Source organism: Gorilla gorilla, chromosome 8 (genome assembly GCF_029281585.2).
Source record: "Gorilla gorilla gorilla isolate KB3781 chromosome 8, NHGRI_mGorGor1-v2.1_pri, whole genome shotgun sequence".
NCBI lineage: Eukaryota > Metazoa > Chordata > Mammalia > Primates > Hominidae > Gorilla > Gorilla gorilla.
Genome location: NC_073232.2, coordinates 105,715,233 through 105,736,846, shown reverse-complemented (window position 1 = coordinate 105,736,846; position 21,614 = coordinate 105,715,233). Strand labels below are relative to the sequence as shown.

Sequence of the window (21,614 nt, the reverse complement as noted above, 5' to 3'; positions counted from 1 at the left end):
CAGGCTGGAGTGCAGTGGCTTGATCTCGGCTCACTGCAACTTCCGCCTCCTGGATTCAAGCAATTCTCCTGCCTCAGCCTCTCGAGTGGCTGGGACTGCAGGCGTCCACCACCATGCCCGGCTAATATTTTTTGTATTTTAGTAGAGACGGGGTTTCACCATGTTGCCCAGGCTGGTCTCGAACTCCTGAGCTCAGGCAATCCACCCGCCTTGGCCTCCCAAAGTGCTAGGATTACAGGCGTGAGCCGCCATGTCCAGCCAGCCTGTGGAACTTTTTAAGACTAAGAATTATCTTACACTCTTCTGTTTCCTGTTACTGGCACACAGTGGATGCTTAATAAATGTTTGTGAATGAATGAATGAACAAATTAATCTTTTCACACTCCCCAGCTGCTGACTCTGGAACAATCCTGTCCCTCCTGAGGGCAGAGAGGATCCGTGGTCCCAGGCTTGGCATCAAGGTAGCTTGCAGCGTGTCTTCCGTGTTCTCTGTTTCCTGGGTCAGGAACCAGGCTTGGGACTTGTTTCATGTTGACAAGGGCTGGTTTTTTCTGTGACCTCCCTGGAGCCCTTGTCCCTGCCTTGGCTCCCTGGTTGGAGTCTTGGGGACTTGGAGACTGGAATTTTGCTTCAGTGCCATCTTTCAGTGATGCAAATCCTACCCCAAGCCCGGGTGCTCAGTTTCTATTGCATTATTTTCTGCCTTCTCCTTGCTTTCCCTTCTTGCTGGGACTTCTTGGAATCGCCTATCTTTTCTCTTGAAGGACCGCCATGGTCTCAGGGTCCAGATCCACTCCTTTGAGACTCAGTTCTCCACCCCCCCAAGCCCCGGTTATGGGAGCAGGGTAGTGGTAAGGTAGAGGGAGATTGGTGGTACTATTTCATGCTTGTTGAATGCTGGGATTCCTAACCTTTTTCAAGCACATTTGAGAATCTGATGAGAACAATGAGCTCTTTCCTCCAAGAAAACTCACAGATGCAATATTTTGTATATTAGAGCAAATAATCTTGGAGAGTTTCAGGATACCCTGGAACGCGACCATAAACTTCCTTATGGACATTTTCCAAGACGCCAAGCCCATCACATGTGTTACATTTACGAATCTTCATTATCCAGCATTTCTGACAGCTTCCAATAAGGCACTGTGGCATGGTGGCAAACACACACAAACACAGATTTTGGAGCCAGAGGGATGTAGTTCAAAATCTGGCTGTTTCCTTATTAGCTGTGTGATTGAAGGCAGGTTAACTACTCTCCATTTTCTTGGCTTAGAAATGGGAATGACCATGTTTACCTGGAAGAATTGTCTCAATGGTTAGAGACACTGTGGTAGAATGCACAGCCTGGCACCTAGAGATGATTCTGTAGAGGGAGCAGCTACAATTACACATAGAAACCATTTTGTCCAGGTCTATTTAAGTTAAAAATTCTTTGCATGTCTCATGTTTCTCTCAAGAGCACTTTCTTATACTGTAACCAGAGAGGAGGATTGGGAGTTTCTGTTAGATGAGGAGAGGGAAGGGTTGGGTCAAAATGGAAGTGTGGGAGGGGAAGTTTCCGGACAGCGTCTAGGGGACCTCAGAGTCAGATGCAGTGAGGGGCTCTGTAGGCCACATAGAGAGAGCACAGGCAGAACCAGCCAGGATAGGTCTGGGCACAAGCCGACGAGGAGCGTCACGCTGAAGCTTAGGAAGGGAAGCCATTGGGCTGTGTGTTGCCCTCTCAAGTGGAAAAGTTAATGCTTAGCAGAGTGAGGGCCATGACTCACGGCCTTGCTATGCTGAGGTCTTGGAAGAATGAGGTGGTTAGTCCCACAGGCAGCTGTGTGCTGGGAGCCAAAGCAATGTGACATTAGCTAAACAAAACCCACTACCTCCTACATTCCACAGCAGCAGAGGAGAAGCAAAGGCTGAGGAGTGATTCAAAGTGTGGCCACTAATGTGAGACTGCCTGGGTCTCAAATCCTAGCAAGACCATTTATTAACTGGGTGACTTATTTGTTTTTTGTTTTGAGACTGAGTCTCGCTCTATCCTTTAGGCTGGAGTGCAGTGACACGATCTCGGCTTACTGCAACCTCTGCCTCCTGGGTTCAAGTGATTCTCCTGCCTCAGCCTCCCAAGTAGCTGGGATAATAGGCACCCATCACCATGCCTGGCTAATTTTTGTATTTTTAGTAGAAGTGGGGTTTCACCATGTTGGCCAGGCTGGTCTCCTGACCTCAAGTGATCTGCCCGCCTTGGCCTCCCAAAGTGCTGGGATTACAGGTGTCAGCCACCGCACCCAGCCAAATGGGTGACTTTGAATGTTACTCAGCTTCTCAGTTTCCTTAGCTGTGAAAGGGGGATGAAAATAGTAATATATACCTCCTAGGGTTTGTTTTTTGTTTTTTGTTTTTGGACAGGGTCTTGCTTTGTTTCCCAGGCTGGAGTGCAGTGGTGTGATCTTGGCTCACTGCAGCCTTGACCTCCTGGTCTCAAGGGATCCTCCCACCTCAGCCTCCTGAGTAGCTGGAACCTATAGGTGTGTGTCACCACACAGAGCTAATTGTTGTATTTTTGTAGAGATGGGGTTTCATTATGTTGCCTATGCTGGTCTTGAACTCCTAGGCTCAAACAATCCTCCCACCTTGGCCTCCATAAGTGCTGGGATTACAGGCGTGCACCACCTCACCTGGCTCCTCCTAGGTTTTTAAGATTAGATGAATGCTGGGCGCAGTGGCTCATACCTGTAATCCCAGCACTTTGGGAGGCTGAGGCAGGTGGATCACTTGAGCTCAGGGGTTTGAGACCAGCCTGGGCAACATGGCAAAACCCCATCTCTACTGAAAAAAAATATATATATATAGAAAAATTAGCTGGGTGTGGTGGTGTGCACCTGTGGTCCCAACTACATGGGGCTCTGAGGTGGGAGGATCTCTTGAGCTGGGAGGCAGAGGTTGCAGTGAGCCGAAATAGCGCCACTATACTCCAGCCTGGGCGACCTTGCGAGACCCTGTCTCAAAAAAAAAAAATTAGATGAGATAATGCTAACAAAGCATTTTGTACTCGAAGATTAGCTTTTATTTGGGTAGGTATTTGGGGACTTGGGGACCCAAGAGAAGCCTCTGCTCTTTGGACTTTGCTACAAGGAAACTTTAAGCACTTGCTGGATTTGCTCGTGTGCTCATCCAGGTAGGTGTACTCTCCAGGCTCAGACACAGAGAAGAAAGATCTTGTGTCTTCGGAAAAGGTGGCCTCGGAGTAAAGGAAACCCCAAATTATCCACTGGTCCTAGAAAGTTTTCATCTACTAATGACCTTGTACCGAAGCCTATGGGAGGGAGTCCAGCTTAATATTGAAGCTGTTTTGGCGTCTTAGCACACTCAGATGCAGCATGAGCTTCAGAGCTGAAATTCCAGGTTTAAATCAGGGCATCACTGCCAGGTGTGAGCTCAGATAAACGTCTTAACTCTTTGAGCCTCAATATCCTCATCTATAAAATAGCAATATCAGCATCTCAGAGGTTAGCTTTGTTGGCTTCTTTCTGCAGCAAGCCAGAGATGCAGAGGCTCTGGGTAGCCTTGGTGAGAGAAGGGCAGAACATCACATCCCTTAACTCCATGTAGACCTGGAGATGGGAAAACCTTGTAGACCAAAAAATGCCATTTCATTTGGAAAACTGTGATTCAGGTAAACACCCATCCTAAGCGATGAATGGGGAAATGTGGGTGCAAGTAGACCCTTGGGTAATGTTCTTAGAATAAATGAATGGCCCATGCTCTTTAATTTTTTTATAAATGATTGCTATCTCTTCCTTTATCTCTTTTGCAGATGAGAAAAAGAAAACAAAGAAAGTTGATAATGAATTGAACCCTGTCTGGAATGAGGTGACTTCATTGTTTTTTCAACTTTGTTTTAATAGATAAGCTATTTCTGATTGTCCTATCTTTGGGTGAGAGGTTACCTCTTCGCTTTGGAAGGAGAATCTCTACATTTCACCCCCACCCACTCCGTTTCCCTTTGTGTTCACCAAGAGAGCAGAGCAGTTCAAGGAGAGTAGCTCACCAGCGACCATCTTCTGTACAGCAGTGGCGTGGCAGGGGAAGCCTGGACTGGCAGGAGAGTTGAGTTCTTACCAGGGACCGCCACGAGCTTGCTGTGTGAGCTTGGTCCACTTACGTTGCATATCTGGGGCACATGTGCAGAGCAAGGGTGGGATTAGATCATCTCCAGAGTCTCAGAAGGAAGGCCTCATAATTAAAAACATGTCTGCATGTGACAAATCAAGAGTGTATCACATGATTCTCTGTGTGTCTAGCTGGGTAATGACATGTATTGGTTTTATGTTGATAAAAGTGATGTCCAGTATGCTTCATGTGGAAACTTTTGAAAACTTCAATTAATCTTTAAAAAATTAACTTGGGTCCCACTCTCTAGAGGCAACTACTATTAACATCTGTGATGTATCACTAAGTGTTTATTGGAGGAATACATTTAATGAAATATGACATCTGATAACACAAACTAGCATCATATAGCAAATGATTTCCTCTCCTACACTTTCTTACTATTATATCCTAAGCATATGCCCATACTAATTCAAAATTATTTTAATAATTCAAAAGTATTTTAACTCAAAAGCATAAAATTATTTTAATAATTCAAAAGCATAAAATTCAAAAGTATTTTAATGACTGTGCAATATTCTACTGAAGACATATAACTTATTTACCTCCCCCCACTGTTGACCTTATATCTATTTTAGAAGTGGTTCAGTGTTTAATATTTTCACAAATAAGTGAAAAAATGTAATTCTTCCCACTGAATAGGATTTTCCTACTCTCTCTCTGTCTCTCTCTTTTAAACCACCCAATTATTCATGAAACTTTAACTTTTTAACAGTTGATGGCCAGCTCCATTGTGTTTTTCAAAAGCTGGGTGAAACCTCCCTGGACAAGAGCAATAATGAATGTCTTTGTTATTTTCACCAAGTCACCAGGCCATGAAGGCTCCCCTCCACCCACCCACCTTTCTCTCCCAACTAGTTTCAATATCTCTATAAGATAAAGACTAGAGCCTTCTGGGGTTTTTTTTGTTTATTTGTTTGTTTGTTTTTGAGATAGGGTCTCCCTCAGGTTGCAGTGCGGTGGGGTGGCGTGATTAAGATTCAATACTGCCTTGAATTCCTGGGCTCAGGTGATCCTCCCACCTTAGCCTCCTGAGTAGCTGGGACCACAAGCGTGCACCACACCCAACTAATTGTTTATTTTTTGTAGAGATGGGCTTTTGCCGTGTTGCCCAGGCTGGTCTTCAACTCCTGAGCTCAAGTGATCCACCTGCTTCAGACTCCCAAAGTGCTGGGATTACAGGTGTGAGCCATTGCGCCTCGCTAGACCTTATTCTTGAATGAAGTGAAACAAAAAACTTTTTAATGCCTTGGGGGTTTTTTTTGTTCTTTTTTTGTTTTTTGTTTTTGTTTTTGTTTTTTTGAGATGGAGTTTCGCTCTTCCTGCCCAGGCTGGAGTGCAGGTTGCTCACCGCAATCTCCGCCTCCCGGGTTCAAGCAATTCTCCTGCCTCAGCCTCCTGAGTAGCTGGCATTACAGGCATGTGCCACCACACTCAGCTAATTTTGTATTTTTAGTGGAGATGGGGTTTCTCCATGTTGATCAGGTTGGTCTCGAACTGTCGACCTCAGGTGATCCACCCAGCACCCAAAGTCCTGGGATTACACGCATAAGTCACCACGGCTGGCCTTTTTTTTTTTTTTTTTTTTAAAAAAAAAGACAGGGTCTCGCTCTGTCACCCAGGCTGGAATGCAGTGGTGTAATCATATCTTACTACAGCCTCGATCTCCCAGGGCCAAGCGATACCCCTGCTTTAGCCTCCTGAATAGCTGGGACTACAGGTATAAGCCACCATGCCCAGCTAATTTTTAAAAACATTTGTAGAGATTACATCCTGCTATGTTGCCCAGGCTGGTCTTGAGTTCCTGGTCTCAAGCCATTTTCCCATCTTGGCCTCCCAAAGTGCTGAGTTTACAGGCGTGAGCCACTCTGCCCAGCCTTTTTAATGCCTTTCTGAAACGCCCAGCAGGTCTCAGGCAGGTTGAGAGGGAATTCCACTTATCTGTAATTTCCCCAGAATCCAGAACACAGCCAGCTGGACTACAAGCTCCATGAGAGCAAGAGGCCCCTTGGATTGGTCATTGTGGATTCCTAGCACCTGACAGAACTCCAAGAATAAAGCAAATAAAAAATACATTTATGTGAGAGTGCTTCCTACTTCAGATTTTGAATCATCCCAACTCATCTCTTCAAATTTGAGATCAAGCCACGTGACCAATGGCAGAGAGAGATGTGCTGTCATGCGAGCTGGCATGTCCTCTGCAGGGAATCAGCCATCTTATTCCATTTTGTTTCCAACATGTTTTTTTTTTCTTTTCTTTCATATTGCAGATGTACTTATCAAGTAAACTGTTTTATAATTGAAACCAAACACAAATGAAATGTCAACCCCAAACCCACTGGGATTGCTGGTGCTGGGCATGTTCTTTTTTTTCTTTTTTCTTTTAAGATGGAGTTTTGCTCTTGTTGCCCAGGCTAGAGTGCAATGGTGCAATCTCGGCTCACTGCAACTTCCGCCTCCTGGGTTCAAGTGATTCTCCTTCCTCAGCCTCCCAGGTAGCTGGGATTACAGGAGTATGCCACTACGCCTAGCTAATTTTGTATTTTTAGTAGAGATGGGATTTCACCATGTTAGTCAGGCTGGTCTCGAACTCCTGACCTCAGGTGATCCATCTGCCTTGGCCTCCCAAAGTGCTGGGATTACAGGCGTGAGCCACTGCGACCGGCTCTTTTTTTTCTTTTTTGAGACAGGGTCTTCCCCTGCCACCCAGGCCAGAGTGTAATGGCACAGTCATAACTAACTGCAGCCATAACTAACTGGGCTCAAGCAATCCTCCCCGCTCAGCCTCCCAAGCAGCTGGGACTACAGGCACACACCACTGCGCTCTGCTGATTTTTAAATTTTTCACAGAGACAGAATCTCACTAAGTTGTCCAGGCTGGTCTCGAACTCCTTGCCTCAGCCTCCCAAAGTGCTGGAGTTACAGGTGTGAGCCACCATTCCCAGGCTGGGTGTGTTCTAATAGAAGCTCTGAGGCCACGTGTGGTGGCACATGCCTGTAATCCCAGCACTTTGGGAGGCCAAGACGGGTAGATCACATGAGGTCAGGAGTTTGAGACCAGCCTGGCCAACATGGTGAAACCCTGTTTCTATTAAAACTACAAAAATTGGCCAGGTGCAGTGGCTCACGCCTATAATCCCAGCACTTTGGGAGGTCAAGGCGGGTGGATCATGAGGTCAGGAGTTCGAGACCAGCCTGGACAACATGGTGAAACCCTGTCTCTACTAAAAATACACAAATTAGCAGGGCATGGTGGCAGGCGCCTGTAATCCCAGCTATTCGGGAGGCTGAGACAGGAGAATCACTTGAACCCGGGAAGTGGAGGTTGCTGTGAGCTGAAATTGTGCCACTGCACTCTAGCCTGGGCAACAGGGCAAGACTCTGTCTCAAAAAAAAAATTAGCCGGGTATGGTGGTACACACCTGTAATCCCCAGCTACTGAGGAGACTGAGAACTTGTTTTTTTTTAGAAGTGCTAAAAATAATTTTTTAAGAAGTTCTGAAACAAGTTTTCCTTCCATTCCAAGCCCACTACAAGGAGGATCAAGTCATCATTTAATTATTACCTAATCAGTCAAAGGCATCAGTGACGCTTTATCAATCTTTTTTTTTTTTACTTTTGTCATTAGGAAGCAACTTACTGCATTAAAATGAGAGACTCAGAAAGGTCGGTATATTACAGCATTGACCAACCATGGTGGAACTTAAAATGAGAGGCATTTTAGAAAATGTTTTCTTAGATTATTCATCTTCTTTGTTTGATAGTAGTATGATTAAGAAGAGCAGATAATTTAAAACTAGCCATTGAAGAAAATGTTTTCACATATACCCTGCATTTTATTCTTTTTTAATTTTTTAATTTTTGTTATTATTATACTTTAAGTTCTAGGGTACATGTGCACAACGTGCAGGTTTGTTGCATATGTATACATGTGCCATGTTGGTGTGCTGCATCCATTAACTCGTCATTTACATTAGGTATATCTCCTAATGCTATCCCTTCCCCCTCCCCCCACCCCACAACAGGCCCCAGTGTGTGATGTTCCCCTTCCTGTGTCCAAGTGTTCTCATTGTTCAATTCCCACTTATGAGTGAGAACAACACCCTGCATTTTATTCTTGCAGCAGTTGTGGTAGTCATTGAGTCCAGCTCTTGAGTATGAAGCAGGGGTGTGGTCACCTGGTTGAAGCCACAGAACCTAGAAAGCAGGAAGCCAGGAGTTGTCTACAGGTCCTCTAAGTCGACATCTGGTTTGCTTTCCCGCCCCCTCAGCTGCCTTCAGGTTTAGAATTTAATCATTTCTGCCTAACTTCAAAAGATTGTCATTGGTGAAAATAATGACCCAACATGTAGTACTGGTGCATCTTTGTGTAATCTCTGCTCCTTCTAACAGCCTTTTTTTTTTCTTTTTTCAAAACCTTTCTGTGAACAGATTTTGGAGTTTGACTTGAGGGGTATACCACTGGACTTTTCATCTTCCCTTGGGATTATTGTGAAAGATTTTGAGACAATTGGACAAAATAAGTAAGTTGTTTTCACCTGTTTTTCTCATTTTAGGTATTACTATCTCACTGTTGTTTATTTTGTTGAAGAGACACATCTTTAATAACGTATTATAATACTTCCAATATAAATGTGCTTTAATTCCATGCCCCGCTCCCTTCTGAGCCAATAGCAGATGTGGCTAATCCATCACAGCACTTTTTCCCAATGACTGCTTTTATTCCAAAAAAGCTGCAAACACCGAGCCACCTAGACTGGTTTATCAAACTTGGCACTTAGAGTGAAGCCTGTTCACATGCCTACAACTTCTTGGTCAACTGCACTTCCTACCTCTGGTAGTTTATCTGAACTGTAGTGATATTGGATACAACCCAAATCACTTCTTCTGATTATTTGTGGCCTATACACGTCTCATTCAAGTTTTACTTTCAGCCCCATTTCCATGTTAATGTCTCCTTCGCCTTTTAATCCCAACAGACCTAAACAGACCTTAATCCTTGCCTTACTGCCTCTTTCCTTTGACATGGGGAAGGGTCACAGTGGTGCCCGTGGTGACACTGAGGGTTGTCCTCTGAGTAAAGTTGGGAGACTTCCCAAACAGGTTCCCGTGGGACAGAATGACCTTAGTATTAATAAATTCACCCTAGTCCTGGATCTGGACTTTGGCCTTGCAGACCCAGTCTTATGTTACCCATTCAAACTAACCAAGTTCACAAGAGACTAAAGGTTTTTTTCTTTCTTTTGACTCTGTCACCCAGGCTGGAGTGCAGTGGCACAATCTTGGCTCACTGCAACCTCCACCTCCCAGGTTCAAGCAATTCTCCTGCCTCAGCCTCCCAAGTAGCTGGAATTACAGGTGTGCACCACCACGCCCAGCTAACTTTTATATTTTTAGTAGAGACAGGGTTTCACCATGTTGGCTAGGCTGGTCTTGAACTCCTTACCTCAGGTGATCTACCCGCTTCAGCCTCCCAAAGGGCTGGAACTACAGGTGTGAGCTACCGTGCCCGGCTGATACTAATGCTTAAAACCAGAATACCTGCTTATTTTCCTTTTGGTGGAAGTCAATTGCCTAGTGACAGGGCATTTCTACCCTCCAACCCATGAATTTTCCTTCAAGTCATACCACATGGGAAGCCAAATTACTTTGTATCCTCGATTTCAAGATGTTATTGTTTATAAGGTATACTATCAAATTAATAAATGGTTAGGGGCCAAAAAAAAGCGTGATATTTAATGCCCCCATCAATTGTAAGAAGCATTTCAGTTTTTAGTAATGTTAGTACATTTAAAAATGTATGTCTTAGGCACATCTGGTATAATCTGAAGGCTGCAGTGAGAGCAAAAATTTAGGATAAATTAGTTGAGGTAGGTGGTCACATGCTCTGATTGTTTGAGACAGTCCTGGTTTGCTGTCCTAGCACAGTGATTAATAATGCCCCTTTTGCAGTCAACGTGGCTGGGTTTGGACAGTAAATTATTATTATTTTTTGTTTTTGAGATGGAGTCTCACTCTGTCACCCAGGCTGGAGTGCAGTGGCGCAATCTCAGCTTACCGCCACCTCCGCCTCCTTAGTTCAAGTGATTCTTGTGCCTCAGCCTCCTGAATAGCTGGGATTGCAGGCATGCACCTCTCCACCTGGCTAATTTTTGTGTTTTTTGTTTGTTTGTTTGTTTTTTGAGATGGAGTCTTGCTCTGTCGCCCAGGCTGGAGTGCAGTGGCACGATCTCAGCTCGCTGCAACCTCAGACTCCTAGGTTCGAGTGATTCTCCTGCCTCAGCCTCATGAGTAGCTGGGACTACAGGCGTGTGCCACCATGCCTGGCTAATTTTTGTACTTTTAGTAGAGATGGGGTTTTACCATGTTGGTCAAGCTGTTCTCGAACTCCTGACCTTATGATCCGCCTGCCTCGGCTTCCCAAAGTGCTGGGATTACAGGTGTGAGCTACTGCACCCGGCCTATTTTTGTGTTTTTTAGTAGAGATGAGGTTTCACCATGTTGGCCAGGCTGGTCTCGAACTCTTGGCCTCAACTGATCTGTCCACCTTAGCCTCCAAAGTGCTGGGATTACAGGGGTACGGTAAATTAGATGGTCACTCCAGTTATTGGGGTCTTCTGCTTACCGGCATCAGAATAAGAGAGTCTGCACAGACATGGACTCCCTGGACAGTGCTTTGATAGGCACTCCCATCTTCGCCTTTGATGACATCCTTTTTACCATTCTCTGTTGCTGACCGATGCCCCCTGCATATTTTTCTGTAACTATATAAATACATTCTGGGCCAGGTGTGGTGGCTCATGCCTATAATCCTAGCACTTTGGGAGGCTGAGGTGGAAGGATCACTTGAGCCCAGGAGTTAGAAACCAGCCTGGGTAACATAGTGAGACCCCATCTCTAAATAAATGAATACATACCTGCATACATTCTGGCAGGTTCTGGTCCCACTCTCTTGCACTGGAAACTATTCTAGCTTTTTAAGTTTCTGTTGCATATCTCAGCTGCGAACTATTATATGATTATTTATTCCCCACCCCAACTCCCAAAAGCCAGTTTTATTTCCCATATTTCAAAGTTTTGGGGAAGGGGAGGAGAGGGGAGGGCCTCACACTAGCCTCCTGCATGTTACTAAGACTAGGCCCTCCTCTTCTTTGCTTTCTTCTTTCTGCAAATGGTACCACTGTTTATATTCTAGACCAGGCCTCTCCAACAGAAATACAGTGCAGGGTGCACATGCAATTTAAAATTTTCTAGTTGCCAGATTAACACAAATATGAAGAAATGGGTGAAATCAATTTTAATAATATATTTAACTCAGCAGATTCAAAATGTTATTTCAACATGTAATCAATGTGTTTGAATCACTGTGATATTCTGCACACATTCTTTCTCTTACCCAGGCTTTGGAATCTGGTGTTTGCTTCACACTTACAGCACCTCTCAATTCAGAGACTTACCCCATTTCAAGTGCTCTGTAGCCACGTGTAGCTAGTGGCCACCATATTGGACAGGATGGTTTCAGATCCTGGGCTTAAAACTTCAGACCTCTCTGCACCCTATCCCTCTTGCTTTTTTTTTGAGACAGAGTCTCACTCTGTCACCCAGGCTGGTGTGCAGTGGCGTGATCTTGGCTCACTGCAACCTCTGCCTCCCAGGTTCAAGTGATTCTCCTGCCTCAGCCTCCTGAGTAGCTGGGATTACAGGTGCACACCACCATGCCCAGCTAATTTTTGTATTTTTAGCAGAGACAGGGTTTCACCATGTTGGCCAGGCTGGTCTCAAACTCCTGACCTCAAGTGATCTGCCCACCTTGGTCTCCCAAAGTGCTGGGATTACAGGCGTGAGCCACCGCACCCAGCTCCCTCTTGCCTCTTATCCAGTCTGTCCTCAGATCTTATGTTTTCTTCCTTTCCAAAGTCTGTGCTTGTGCCTGTGTTTCTTCCCCAAGCCCACAGCCACCAGCCTGGTTGAGGCCTTCCTCATTTTATGCCTTATCTATTTTAGCATGGCAATGGGCTGGCCTCAAAACTCTCATCTATGGTTTAAAGTCCTTGCTTTCCTGAAGGTTACGATACTTAAGGAAAGTTAGAAAATAAACAAATACACTAAAAAAATATACATAATGTGTCGGGTACCATGAATGCTGTGAGCTAAAGAAGAAACTGTTATATCCCATGAAGAAAAGCAAATCCGAGGAAAAGGGAAAGTTGTCAAGTGTGGGGGGAAAGGAGATCTCATTTTATGTGAGGTGGTGATAAGGTGACAATTGAGCAGAGACCTAAATATAATCACAAAAGTAATTGCAATTTTGCACCAACCTAATATAATGAAGAACTGAGCCATGCAGTTCATTGGGGGGTTGGGGAGTAGGGGAGAAGAATATTCTGGGCAGAGAATAGCAAGTGCAAAGGCCCTGAGGCAGGAGTGCACTGGGGATGCTGGAGAAACGTGAGAAAGGCAGCCAACCTGGGGCACAGTGAGGGGTGAAAGTGCAGGAAGGAGGTGAGGTCAGAGAAACCACAATATATGTGGCTTTGGGGGCCAAGGCACGGGCTTTGGATTTCATCCTAAGTGGAATGAGAATCCATTAAAAGCTTTTGCTTATGATCTGACATATTTTAAAAGGATCACTCAGGCTTTCTGTGTAAGAGACTGGAGGTAGGAACCAGTTAGGAGGCAGGAAAACAATACTGGGAGACCATTATATATTTATTTTAGACCCATTGAAAACACAGTGGGGCCCTCAGATGACAGCAGTGATGGGGAGAGGTCAGCCCCCCCACCGTCAGGCTCACCCTGGCACTCATTTTGGGCATTTGTGTGCATTTCTAGAGATAGAGTTTGTTGTAACCAAGTGAGTTATAGAGAAACACCACACTTGGAGACTAATTCAGGAGTTCTTTATTAGCTGGCGAACGAGAGACAGGTAGCGCTCAAAATTCTCTCAGCCCCGAGGAAGGGGCTAGATTTGTTTTATACCGTGGTCTAAATAGGGGAGGGGGGAGTTTAGCTGAAGCAATTTTTACAGAAGCATAACTGGCAAAAAGTTAAAAAATTAATTGGTTACAAAAGCAGTTACAAAAAATAACCAGTTCCAGGTGCAGGGGCTTAAACTATCACAAAGAGATAAATGCAGGGGCTTTAGGTGCCATCCACTGAGCACGTCCCCAGGAGCTGCTGGTTCAGCTTGCCTCAATATCTTATCGGTAAGTGCATTCCTGGACGTGCTTTGAGTCAGTTTACACTAGTTATGTCCTTAAGGAAGGGAGGTAAAGGGGCTGTAAGTGAAGGAACTAAAATGGAGTCTGTCTGGCTCTTTCAGCTAAGAGAGACAATCAGGTTAAAACAAGGTAGGGTATCACAAGTTCACGTGCAGTCTATCTGAACCTGCACATTTTCATATTTTTCTGAACCTATGACATGCATAATTCTGAACAAAGAAAATATGATAGGTCCTGTTCTAAGAGGGTCCTTCTAAGGTTCAGGGGCACCATGCATCGTGCTGAGCTATGTTGCACTTGGTGTTATGATACCTACTGAGTATAAAGACCAAACGAGGCTGGGTGTGGTGGCTCATGCCTGTGATGTCAGCACTTTGGGAGGCCGAGGCAGGCAGATCACTTGAGGCCAGGAGTTCGAGAATAGCCTGGTCATCGTGGTGAAACCCTGTCTCTACTAAAATACAAAAATTAGCTGGGCGTGGTTGTGCACACCTGTAATCCCAGCTCAGGAGGCCAAGGCACAAGAATCACTCGAACCTGGGAGGCAGAGGTTGCAGTGAACTGAGATCACACCACTGCACTCCAGCCCTGGTGACGGAGTGAGAAAAAAAAAAAAAAAAGACCAAATGAGCACGTGGTTAGTCTGATATTATGATGACGGGAATTGTTAGGCATAACAGAAAAAGGTAAATTCTAGGCCAATTATGAAGCTGGTCTTGGTTACTTTTTCAATCTTTCCCCCCTCCCATCTTCCATCCCCCTGACATTTGCTGGGCACCCAGTGTCTTTAAGTTTCCTGGCTCCCACTGTGGTACCCGCTGAGGCCTGCCCTCTGAGCCACACCCTGCATCTTCTGCCAATTCTTTTCCTGTACAAAACTTACCTGTCCTGTGGCTCAGTCCTTCAAGGTCTTGCTTCAAGGCACTTTCTGAGAAATTAATCGGGTGATGCTATAATAGCTGCTAATAGTTAATTTCCCGGTAACACTGACTTTTGGACTGAAGGCCATCAGTGACTTACTTGAAGGAGTGAACAAGATGAGAACTTGAGACCCTATGGCCAGGTCATTGGAGGAGGTGTTTTCATTAAAAATTAGAACATTATCTCTCATCCTGCAGATTCCACTGCATAGTTTACTGTCTTGCAGTGGAAGGCCGACCCTGCGTCAGCTCTGTAATGAACAAGGCATGATTTCCTGCCCCTCCACCGCCTCTGCTCTTTTGTAAGCAGTGTGCCTCCCCATCCTCAGCTGGGAATCATGATCATTAGCTTAGTTTCCACCAACTAACCAATACACACACCTTGGTCAGATTACCTGTACATTTCAGAAACAAACTTTTTTTTTAACCATCTGGGAATAAACTATATGTGTTTTCAAAATATTTGTGTATTTTGGGCCCAGATTTTCTTTTTGGCTTTTCTACTAAAGTTCTGGCCTTTGAGGATCTGCTTACTGCTCAGTGTGGGACCGCTTCCCTCACCTGAAGTGCAGGGTTGGGGCGGAAGGGTTTTCTACAGCTTAAGGAATGTCCTGCCTGTTGACTTTCCTGTTGCCATGGAGATGGCCTGTGCAAACATGAGCCCTCACTTTGCATCTGCTGCTCCCCGGCCTATTAGCAAACAGTTCCCAGCTGCCTGGGTCAGCTGGGCTCCATGCCCACACCCGCATGGGCTAGACCCAGGCAGTCCCAGGCTCACAGCGCCTGTGGGCAGTGACACCTCCCCACCCCTCAGGCACTGGGAGCGGGTTGCCTTGTTCAGTGTGGACTCTCCTCTTCCTCACTTTACAGTCATCCAACCAGCCATTCAGAGGGAATGAGGGTGAGAAAGGAGACAGAGGAGCCTCTTGGTCACATAAGGAACATGAAATGTTATTTTTAGAGGAAATGTCAGAGTGGAAAGATTTTCCCAGAGGCTGAAGAATGAAAGTTCCCTTTGCAGGCAGCCAATGGCTATAGCTTTGTGAGGACTTAGCATGTGCCAAGGGCTGTGCCCAGCCCTTTGCATTCATTACCCCAATTGATCCTCACACACACCTCATATGATGGGTCCTGTTTTTCCTCAGAGAGGTTTAGTAACCTGCTCAAGGTCACACAGCAGGTGTGTGTTAGAGTCAGCTCATCTATATCCAGGCCTGTACACTTGACTTTTATGTTATACTGAAAGCCTCTGACTACCTATAGTAAACAAAATGTAGGTAGAATGATCAATTATCTCTGCTGAAATAGAAGTGATTTTTCTTCCTAATTTTGACAAAAAATATTTTAATTCTCAATATCAGTGTATTGCTACCTTTTATAAGCTCCACCCTAGGTAAAAATTTTAAGCATTTTTATACTGTTGAGTAGGAAGTCACTTATGCCTATATTCTGCAATGGACCAGATATATGAAGAGACTATATCTCATCTCATTTGCTCTTCACAGTGACCTTGAGAAGTAGAGAGTAGACTTGAGCCTCAGAGGGGTGGAGGCTGGGACCCTGATCTGTTGGCGTCCTGGCCCTACCCTTGAGTTCCTAAAAGTGCCATCCTCAAGAACCTGCACATGTAGAAATAAAAGATATTGACAAATTTTCAGATTTGTGTGTCTGTGTGTATGCACACGTGGACACACATGCCCAGGAGAAAAAAGAGGTACTGCGTAGAGTTTTTGCATTTGCTGTTCCCTTTGCGTGGAATGCTCCTTCCCTCAAACTGCAATAGATGTAAAATCTTGTCATTGGGCCTCACCATGTCTGATCATCCACCCTAGAGCAGCCCCTCCCTGTCACTCTTTATCTTATTACTCTGTTTTATTCTTTCAAAGCCCTTCTTATTAGGGAGCTCATGTGAGTGTAAGAATGGGAAAAGGAGTCTGTGTGAGCAAATAGATGCTAGAATTGTGTTTTAGACAAGTACTCAGGGTACGTGCTGGTCCACACACCTGCTATATGTAGCTCAGCATTCACCACCATCTGAAATGTTCTTTTCTATTTACTTATTCATTTGTTCTCTCTCTACTGGATAGTGAACTCCATGTCACTCTTGTTCAATGCCGTAAGACCAGCACTTAGCACAGTGCCTGGCATATAGTAGGCTCTAAATAAGTGTTTGTTGGATGAATGAGTGAACAAGTGAGTTTATGATGCTCCTACATGGATGACATTTACCATTTACGAAGCACCTTGCAGCTGTCCTGTCAGTTCACTGGTAATGGGCCACCAATGTGGAATCTGTCCACCTCGGCTCTCTGGAACAGCACCCTAGTTCCAACTTGGGTTTAAGCTGCAAAGGGGTCAGGATACAAAGGTCAGAACACAAGAGAAACAAACCTCTCTCACAAAGCTCATGCCCTTTTGTAGAGAGATGTGGAACTCAAGGCTGAGCTCACAGGAAGGCAGGAGAGCATGGTATTTGAAAAGTTGGGATTCTGGAGCCAGGCAGAAGCCGATTAGAGACCCAGCTCTACTGATTACTAGTGGGTGACCTGGGCAAGTTACTTACCCTCTCCAGGCCTCAGAATTCTCATCCTTAAATTGACTGTAGTTTGGAATTGACTGTAGTTCCGTTATGCTAAGGGATTAGATTTACCCTCCCACCTGACACAACTAAAACAAAATACATGCAACAGTAGTTTTCAGATGTTGGACTTTGCTGGCACAGAACAGTGATCTCTAAGAGATGGGAGATAAATGAGGTGAGCCCTGAGAGTTCCCAGCTTAATGCCTAGAGAGACTAATTTCCATGCTGCAATGCAAGAAAAGGGATCCTTGTTGTCTCCCAGAGTTGGAGAGGTGCAGGTGGGAGTCTAGAGATGCCAAGGTTAGTCTAAAGATGCCAAGGTTACTAGTGGACCAAGAGGAGAGAAACACACACACACACACACACAGAGAGAAGAAAGAAGAGAGAAGAGAGAGGAGAGACAGAGAGAGCACTTCAGAGACTTGCAGAGAATTCCCCTTGAATCTTCAGCTGAGAACTGAGTGAGGAAACTGCTTGAGGCAGGACTAGAAAGAGTTTATGTTCCCGCCAACCAGGGGAAACACCTTGTAATTCATAGGGAAGGATTTTGCCTCCATAATGTAGAGAGAAAACAATAGAAACCGACCCAGAAATGGCACACTATCAGTAGACATGGACAGTAAAACAAGTATTATAATTCTTTAAAAAAAATTTTTTGTGAGACAGAGTCTCACTCTGTTGCCCATGCTGGAGTGCAGTGGCACGATCTCAGCTTACTGCAACCTCCGCCTCTGGGTTCAAGTGATTCTCCTACCTCAGCCTCTGGAGTAGCCGGAATTACAGGCACACGCCACCATGCCCAGCTAATTTATGTATTTTTTTTTTTTACCAGAGACGGGGTTTCACCATTTTGGCCAGGCTGGTCTCGAACTCCTGGCCTCATGTGACCCGCCCCCCTCGGCCTCCCAAAGTACTGGGATTACAGGCATAAGCCACCGTGCCCCGCTGAGTGTTGGAATTCTATTCTATAGATTCAAGAAGGTGGAGAATTGCTTGAGCATGCTAGTAGGGACATGGAAGATAATTTAAAAAAATTAACTTGGACTGCTAGAGATGAAAATTACAATGTCTGAAATAAAGTGACCATAATTATCTGTCTCAGAATTTGCATTTCTAGTATTCTTTCTGCGCTCCAAATACATGTACTTGTGCATGCAAAACCACCATTATATATACTTCCACACCAATGCAGAACAAAGTTAGAAACAGTTTCTGAATATAAATCTCAAGCAAGGCATCTGTTTTGCCGTATTGTAGGAAGGAGATAACAAAAAAGCCTAACAATATACCTAGAAGGAAATGTATTCCAGTTCTTGTGTAAGAGGTGTGGGCATGTGGCCAGCTGTACAATCATGAGATTAGATAGAACTTTGGTTTTGCTTCTTGTTGGTTGGGTGACTCTTGGCAAATTTCTTAATCTTTATAATGGGGACTGTGATACTTCCTCAATAAATAGTAGATATAGGGCAAATTTGATATAATTAAGAAAAAATTACTTCAATTTCCTGATGAACAACAAAATAGCTAATTTTTTTCTTCTAGGTTTAGTGTGTGTCAGGGACGATGCTAAAACTATTTCACTTACAATTGCATTTAATCCTTATATCAACTATGAGTCAGTCAGACAGTCTTATCTTCAACTCACAGATGAGAAAAATGTGGCTGAAAGAGATTCATTAAATTGTAAAAGGTCACTCAGCTCTTCAAGTGGAAGCATGTGGATTTTACATAGGTATGTGAAAATCCTCTTACACAGAGCCCAGACTTTCCAAGGTTTATTCTGTGTGTGTGTGTGTGTGTGTGTGTGTGTGTGTGTGTGTGTGTGTGTGTGTGTGTGTATGGGTTCAGGTTGAGGGCCAGGGTGCTAAAAGTTGAAAGTGAGAGGTTGTTCGGGGGGAATATAGAATTAGAAAAAGGAAAAGACCTAGCTTACGTTGTGAAATGTACTAACTGTCAGCCGGGCGCGGTGACTGACGCCTGTAATCCTAGCACTTTGGGAGGCCGAGGCAGGTGGATCACGAGGTCAGGAGTTCGAGACCAGCCTGGCCAACATGGTCAAACCCCGTCTCTACTAAAAATACAAATATTAGCTGCGTGTGGTGGCAAGCGCCTGTAATCCCAGCTACTCGGGAGGCTGAGGTAGGAGAATCGCTTGAATGCAGAAGGCAGAGGTTGCAGTGAGCCGAGACCATGCCATTGCACTCCGGCCTGGGTGACAGAGTGAGACTCTGTCTCAAAAAAAAAAAAAAAAAAAAAGATACAAAAATTAGCCAGGCATGGTGGCGGGCACCTGTAATCCCAGCTACTCCAGAGACTGAGGCAGGAGAATCGCTTGAATTCAAGAGGTGGAGCTTGCAATGAGCGGAGATTGCACCACTGCACTCCAGCCTGGACGCGACGGCGTGAGACTTCGTCTCCAAAAAAAAAAAAAGAAATGTACTAACTCCCTAGCTTGTTTTAAATTAGAAAAAACAAAAGACTGCGTTTGGAATAAAATTAATTTGGTAGGGCAAAGCGTGATATTGCTTATAAGACGTTTTTCATTCCCTAGTATATGAAATACCTTGTCTTTAAGCTTTTATTACTTTTATTTCTCCTAGTTAAAAAGCTCATTTCTGACCTTGCCCCATGTAAAAGTGACAGTGGGAGAAGGTGGTCTTTCTTCTCCTGGGGTTGGTTGGTGAGGAAGGATAGGATAGTCCATGGATTGAAACAGGTTCTTCTCACTGGAGTAGCTTCTCAGGCTGTTCAAAAATCTAAACTAGAAGCAGATGTTACTGTGGGGCAGAACTCTCAGTTCTGATTTCTTTTTAGTTCTGTATTAGAGCAATGACACTGAAAAGATCTGAGCTGGTTTGGGCTGGCTGTCTCTATACGGGGAGAGGCTGAACTGCACTTTTTGGAAGGCAGATTAAGTAGCTGCTGCAATCCTGTTGGTATCTGTTAAGATCTTGTGATTAAATAAGATTGGGCCACAGCCCTGGAGAAAGATACCCAGAGAGGCTGAAAGAGAAAGGCATCTCATAAAGGCAAGAGCTGTAATTATCTTCTTCTTTTTTTTTTTTTTTTTTGAGACGGAGTCTCGCTCTGTCGCCCAGGCTGGAGTGCAGTGGTGCAGTCTCGGCTCACTGCAAGCTCCGCCTCCCGGGTTCACGCCATTCTCCTGCCTCAGCCTCCCGAGTAGCTGGGACTACAGGCGCCCGCCACTGCGCCCGGCTAATTTTTTGTATTTTTAGTAGAGATGGGGTTTCACCGTGGTCTCGATCTCCTGACCTCGTGATCCGCCCACCTCGGCCTCCCAAAGTGCTGGGATTACAGGCGTGAGCCACCGCGCCCGGCCTGTAATTATCTTCTGATGGCTCTTTGGCCGGTGATCTCTTAGGACAGGAAGATTTACAACCTGTAAATAATTTGCAAGGTCATTGGACTATCTTCAATGATGTATCAGCTAATTTATTCATGCCACAAATATTTACTAATGCCTACTATGTGTCAGACACAGCTCTAGACACTGGGGGTACTCCATACCTTTTATGGAGCTAACATCTGAGTAGAGGGAACAGATAAATACACATATGACATAACAGATGGTGATAAGTGATACGAAGAAAATAAAGGAAGGTAAAGGAGAGAAAACAGCAGAGTGAGGTCTGAGTGGGTGCTGGTTTAGATAGGGTTGTTGTATAAGGGTTTGTTTTGGGGGATTTTTTTTTTCGAGATGGAGTCTTGCTCTGTCGACAGGCTGGAGTGCAGCGGCACAATCCCGGCTCACTGCAACCTCTGCCTCCCGGGTTCCAGTGATTCTTCTGCCCCAGCCTCCCAAGTAGCTAGGACTACAGGCGCCCGCCACCACGCCCGACTAATTTTTTTATTTTTAGTAGAGATGGGGTTTCACCATATTGGCCAGGATGGTCTTGATCTCTTGACCTCATGATCCACCTGCCTCGGCCTCACAAAGTGCTGGGATTACAGGTGTGAGCCACTGCACCCGGCCTGGGGAATCTTTTATAATGAGTTATGAAGTTTACAGACTTCATTCAGATTCCACTAAATTGGATTTTATGAGAATTCAGCTGCAGCTGACATTTACCTCTGGTCTAACTCTGAAAAGAAAAATTATTTTCCAAAAGGATTTGTGGTATATGTAGTATTAAGGGTGGGGAAGGGCTATTTAATGTAGGTAAGATAAAGAACTGGTTTTAAGAACTTTACATAGTGATTACATAGAAATGGATGTGGGTAGTTACAAAGGGTTCTTATCTATTCATTCATGCCCACCTGCCCAGCCCCCTGCTGATTCAGACCAGCTTTCACTGCCAAGTACTAGCCAGGAGCCCTGTCTTCATATGCTTTTTATACATCTCTTTTTCTAGCATAGTGTCTGAAATAATAATACAAGGTGACTGTTAAGCACTTGCCATATCATCCTTTTAATCCCTGCAACAATACCATTAAGTAGGAGCTGTCATTATCCCCATTTTATAGATGAGGAAACTGAAGCTCGGAGAAGTTAACCTGTACGCAGCCTGAGTCTGAATTAGTCAGGTCTGCCTGCCTCCACGTTCCTAGTCATCAGGCAAAGCTGTCCCTCCTTATCTTACAAGGTTCAAGTTCATGAAAGAGTGAATAAATGGATGGATGGATGGATGGATGAAAAAACTACTACTTTGATTCTAACGGTTGAGGGAATTAGCTGGAGACAGAGCATCGGAACTCCACTGAACC

At 44.8% G+C, this 21,614-nt stretch overlaps 1 protein-coding gene across 1 annotated transcript in view; it reads left to right on the top strand.

The window, feature by feature from the left end:
* Positions 1-21,614, top strand: part of MYOF (myoferlin) — a 175,752-nt gene that overhangs the window by 21,909 nt on the left and 132,229 nt on the right. The window contains exons 2-3 of the mRNA XM_004049799.5: positions 3,812-3,867; positions 8,599-8,690. Coding sequence (XP_004049847.5) covers positions 3,812-3,867; positions 8,599-8,690 — 148 coding nt within the window. The remainder of the gene's footprint in view (positions 1-3,811; positions 3,868-8,598; positions 8,691-21,614) is intronic.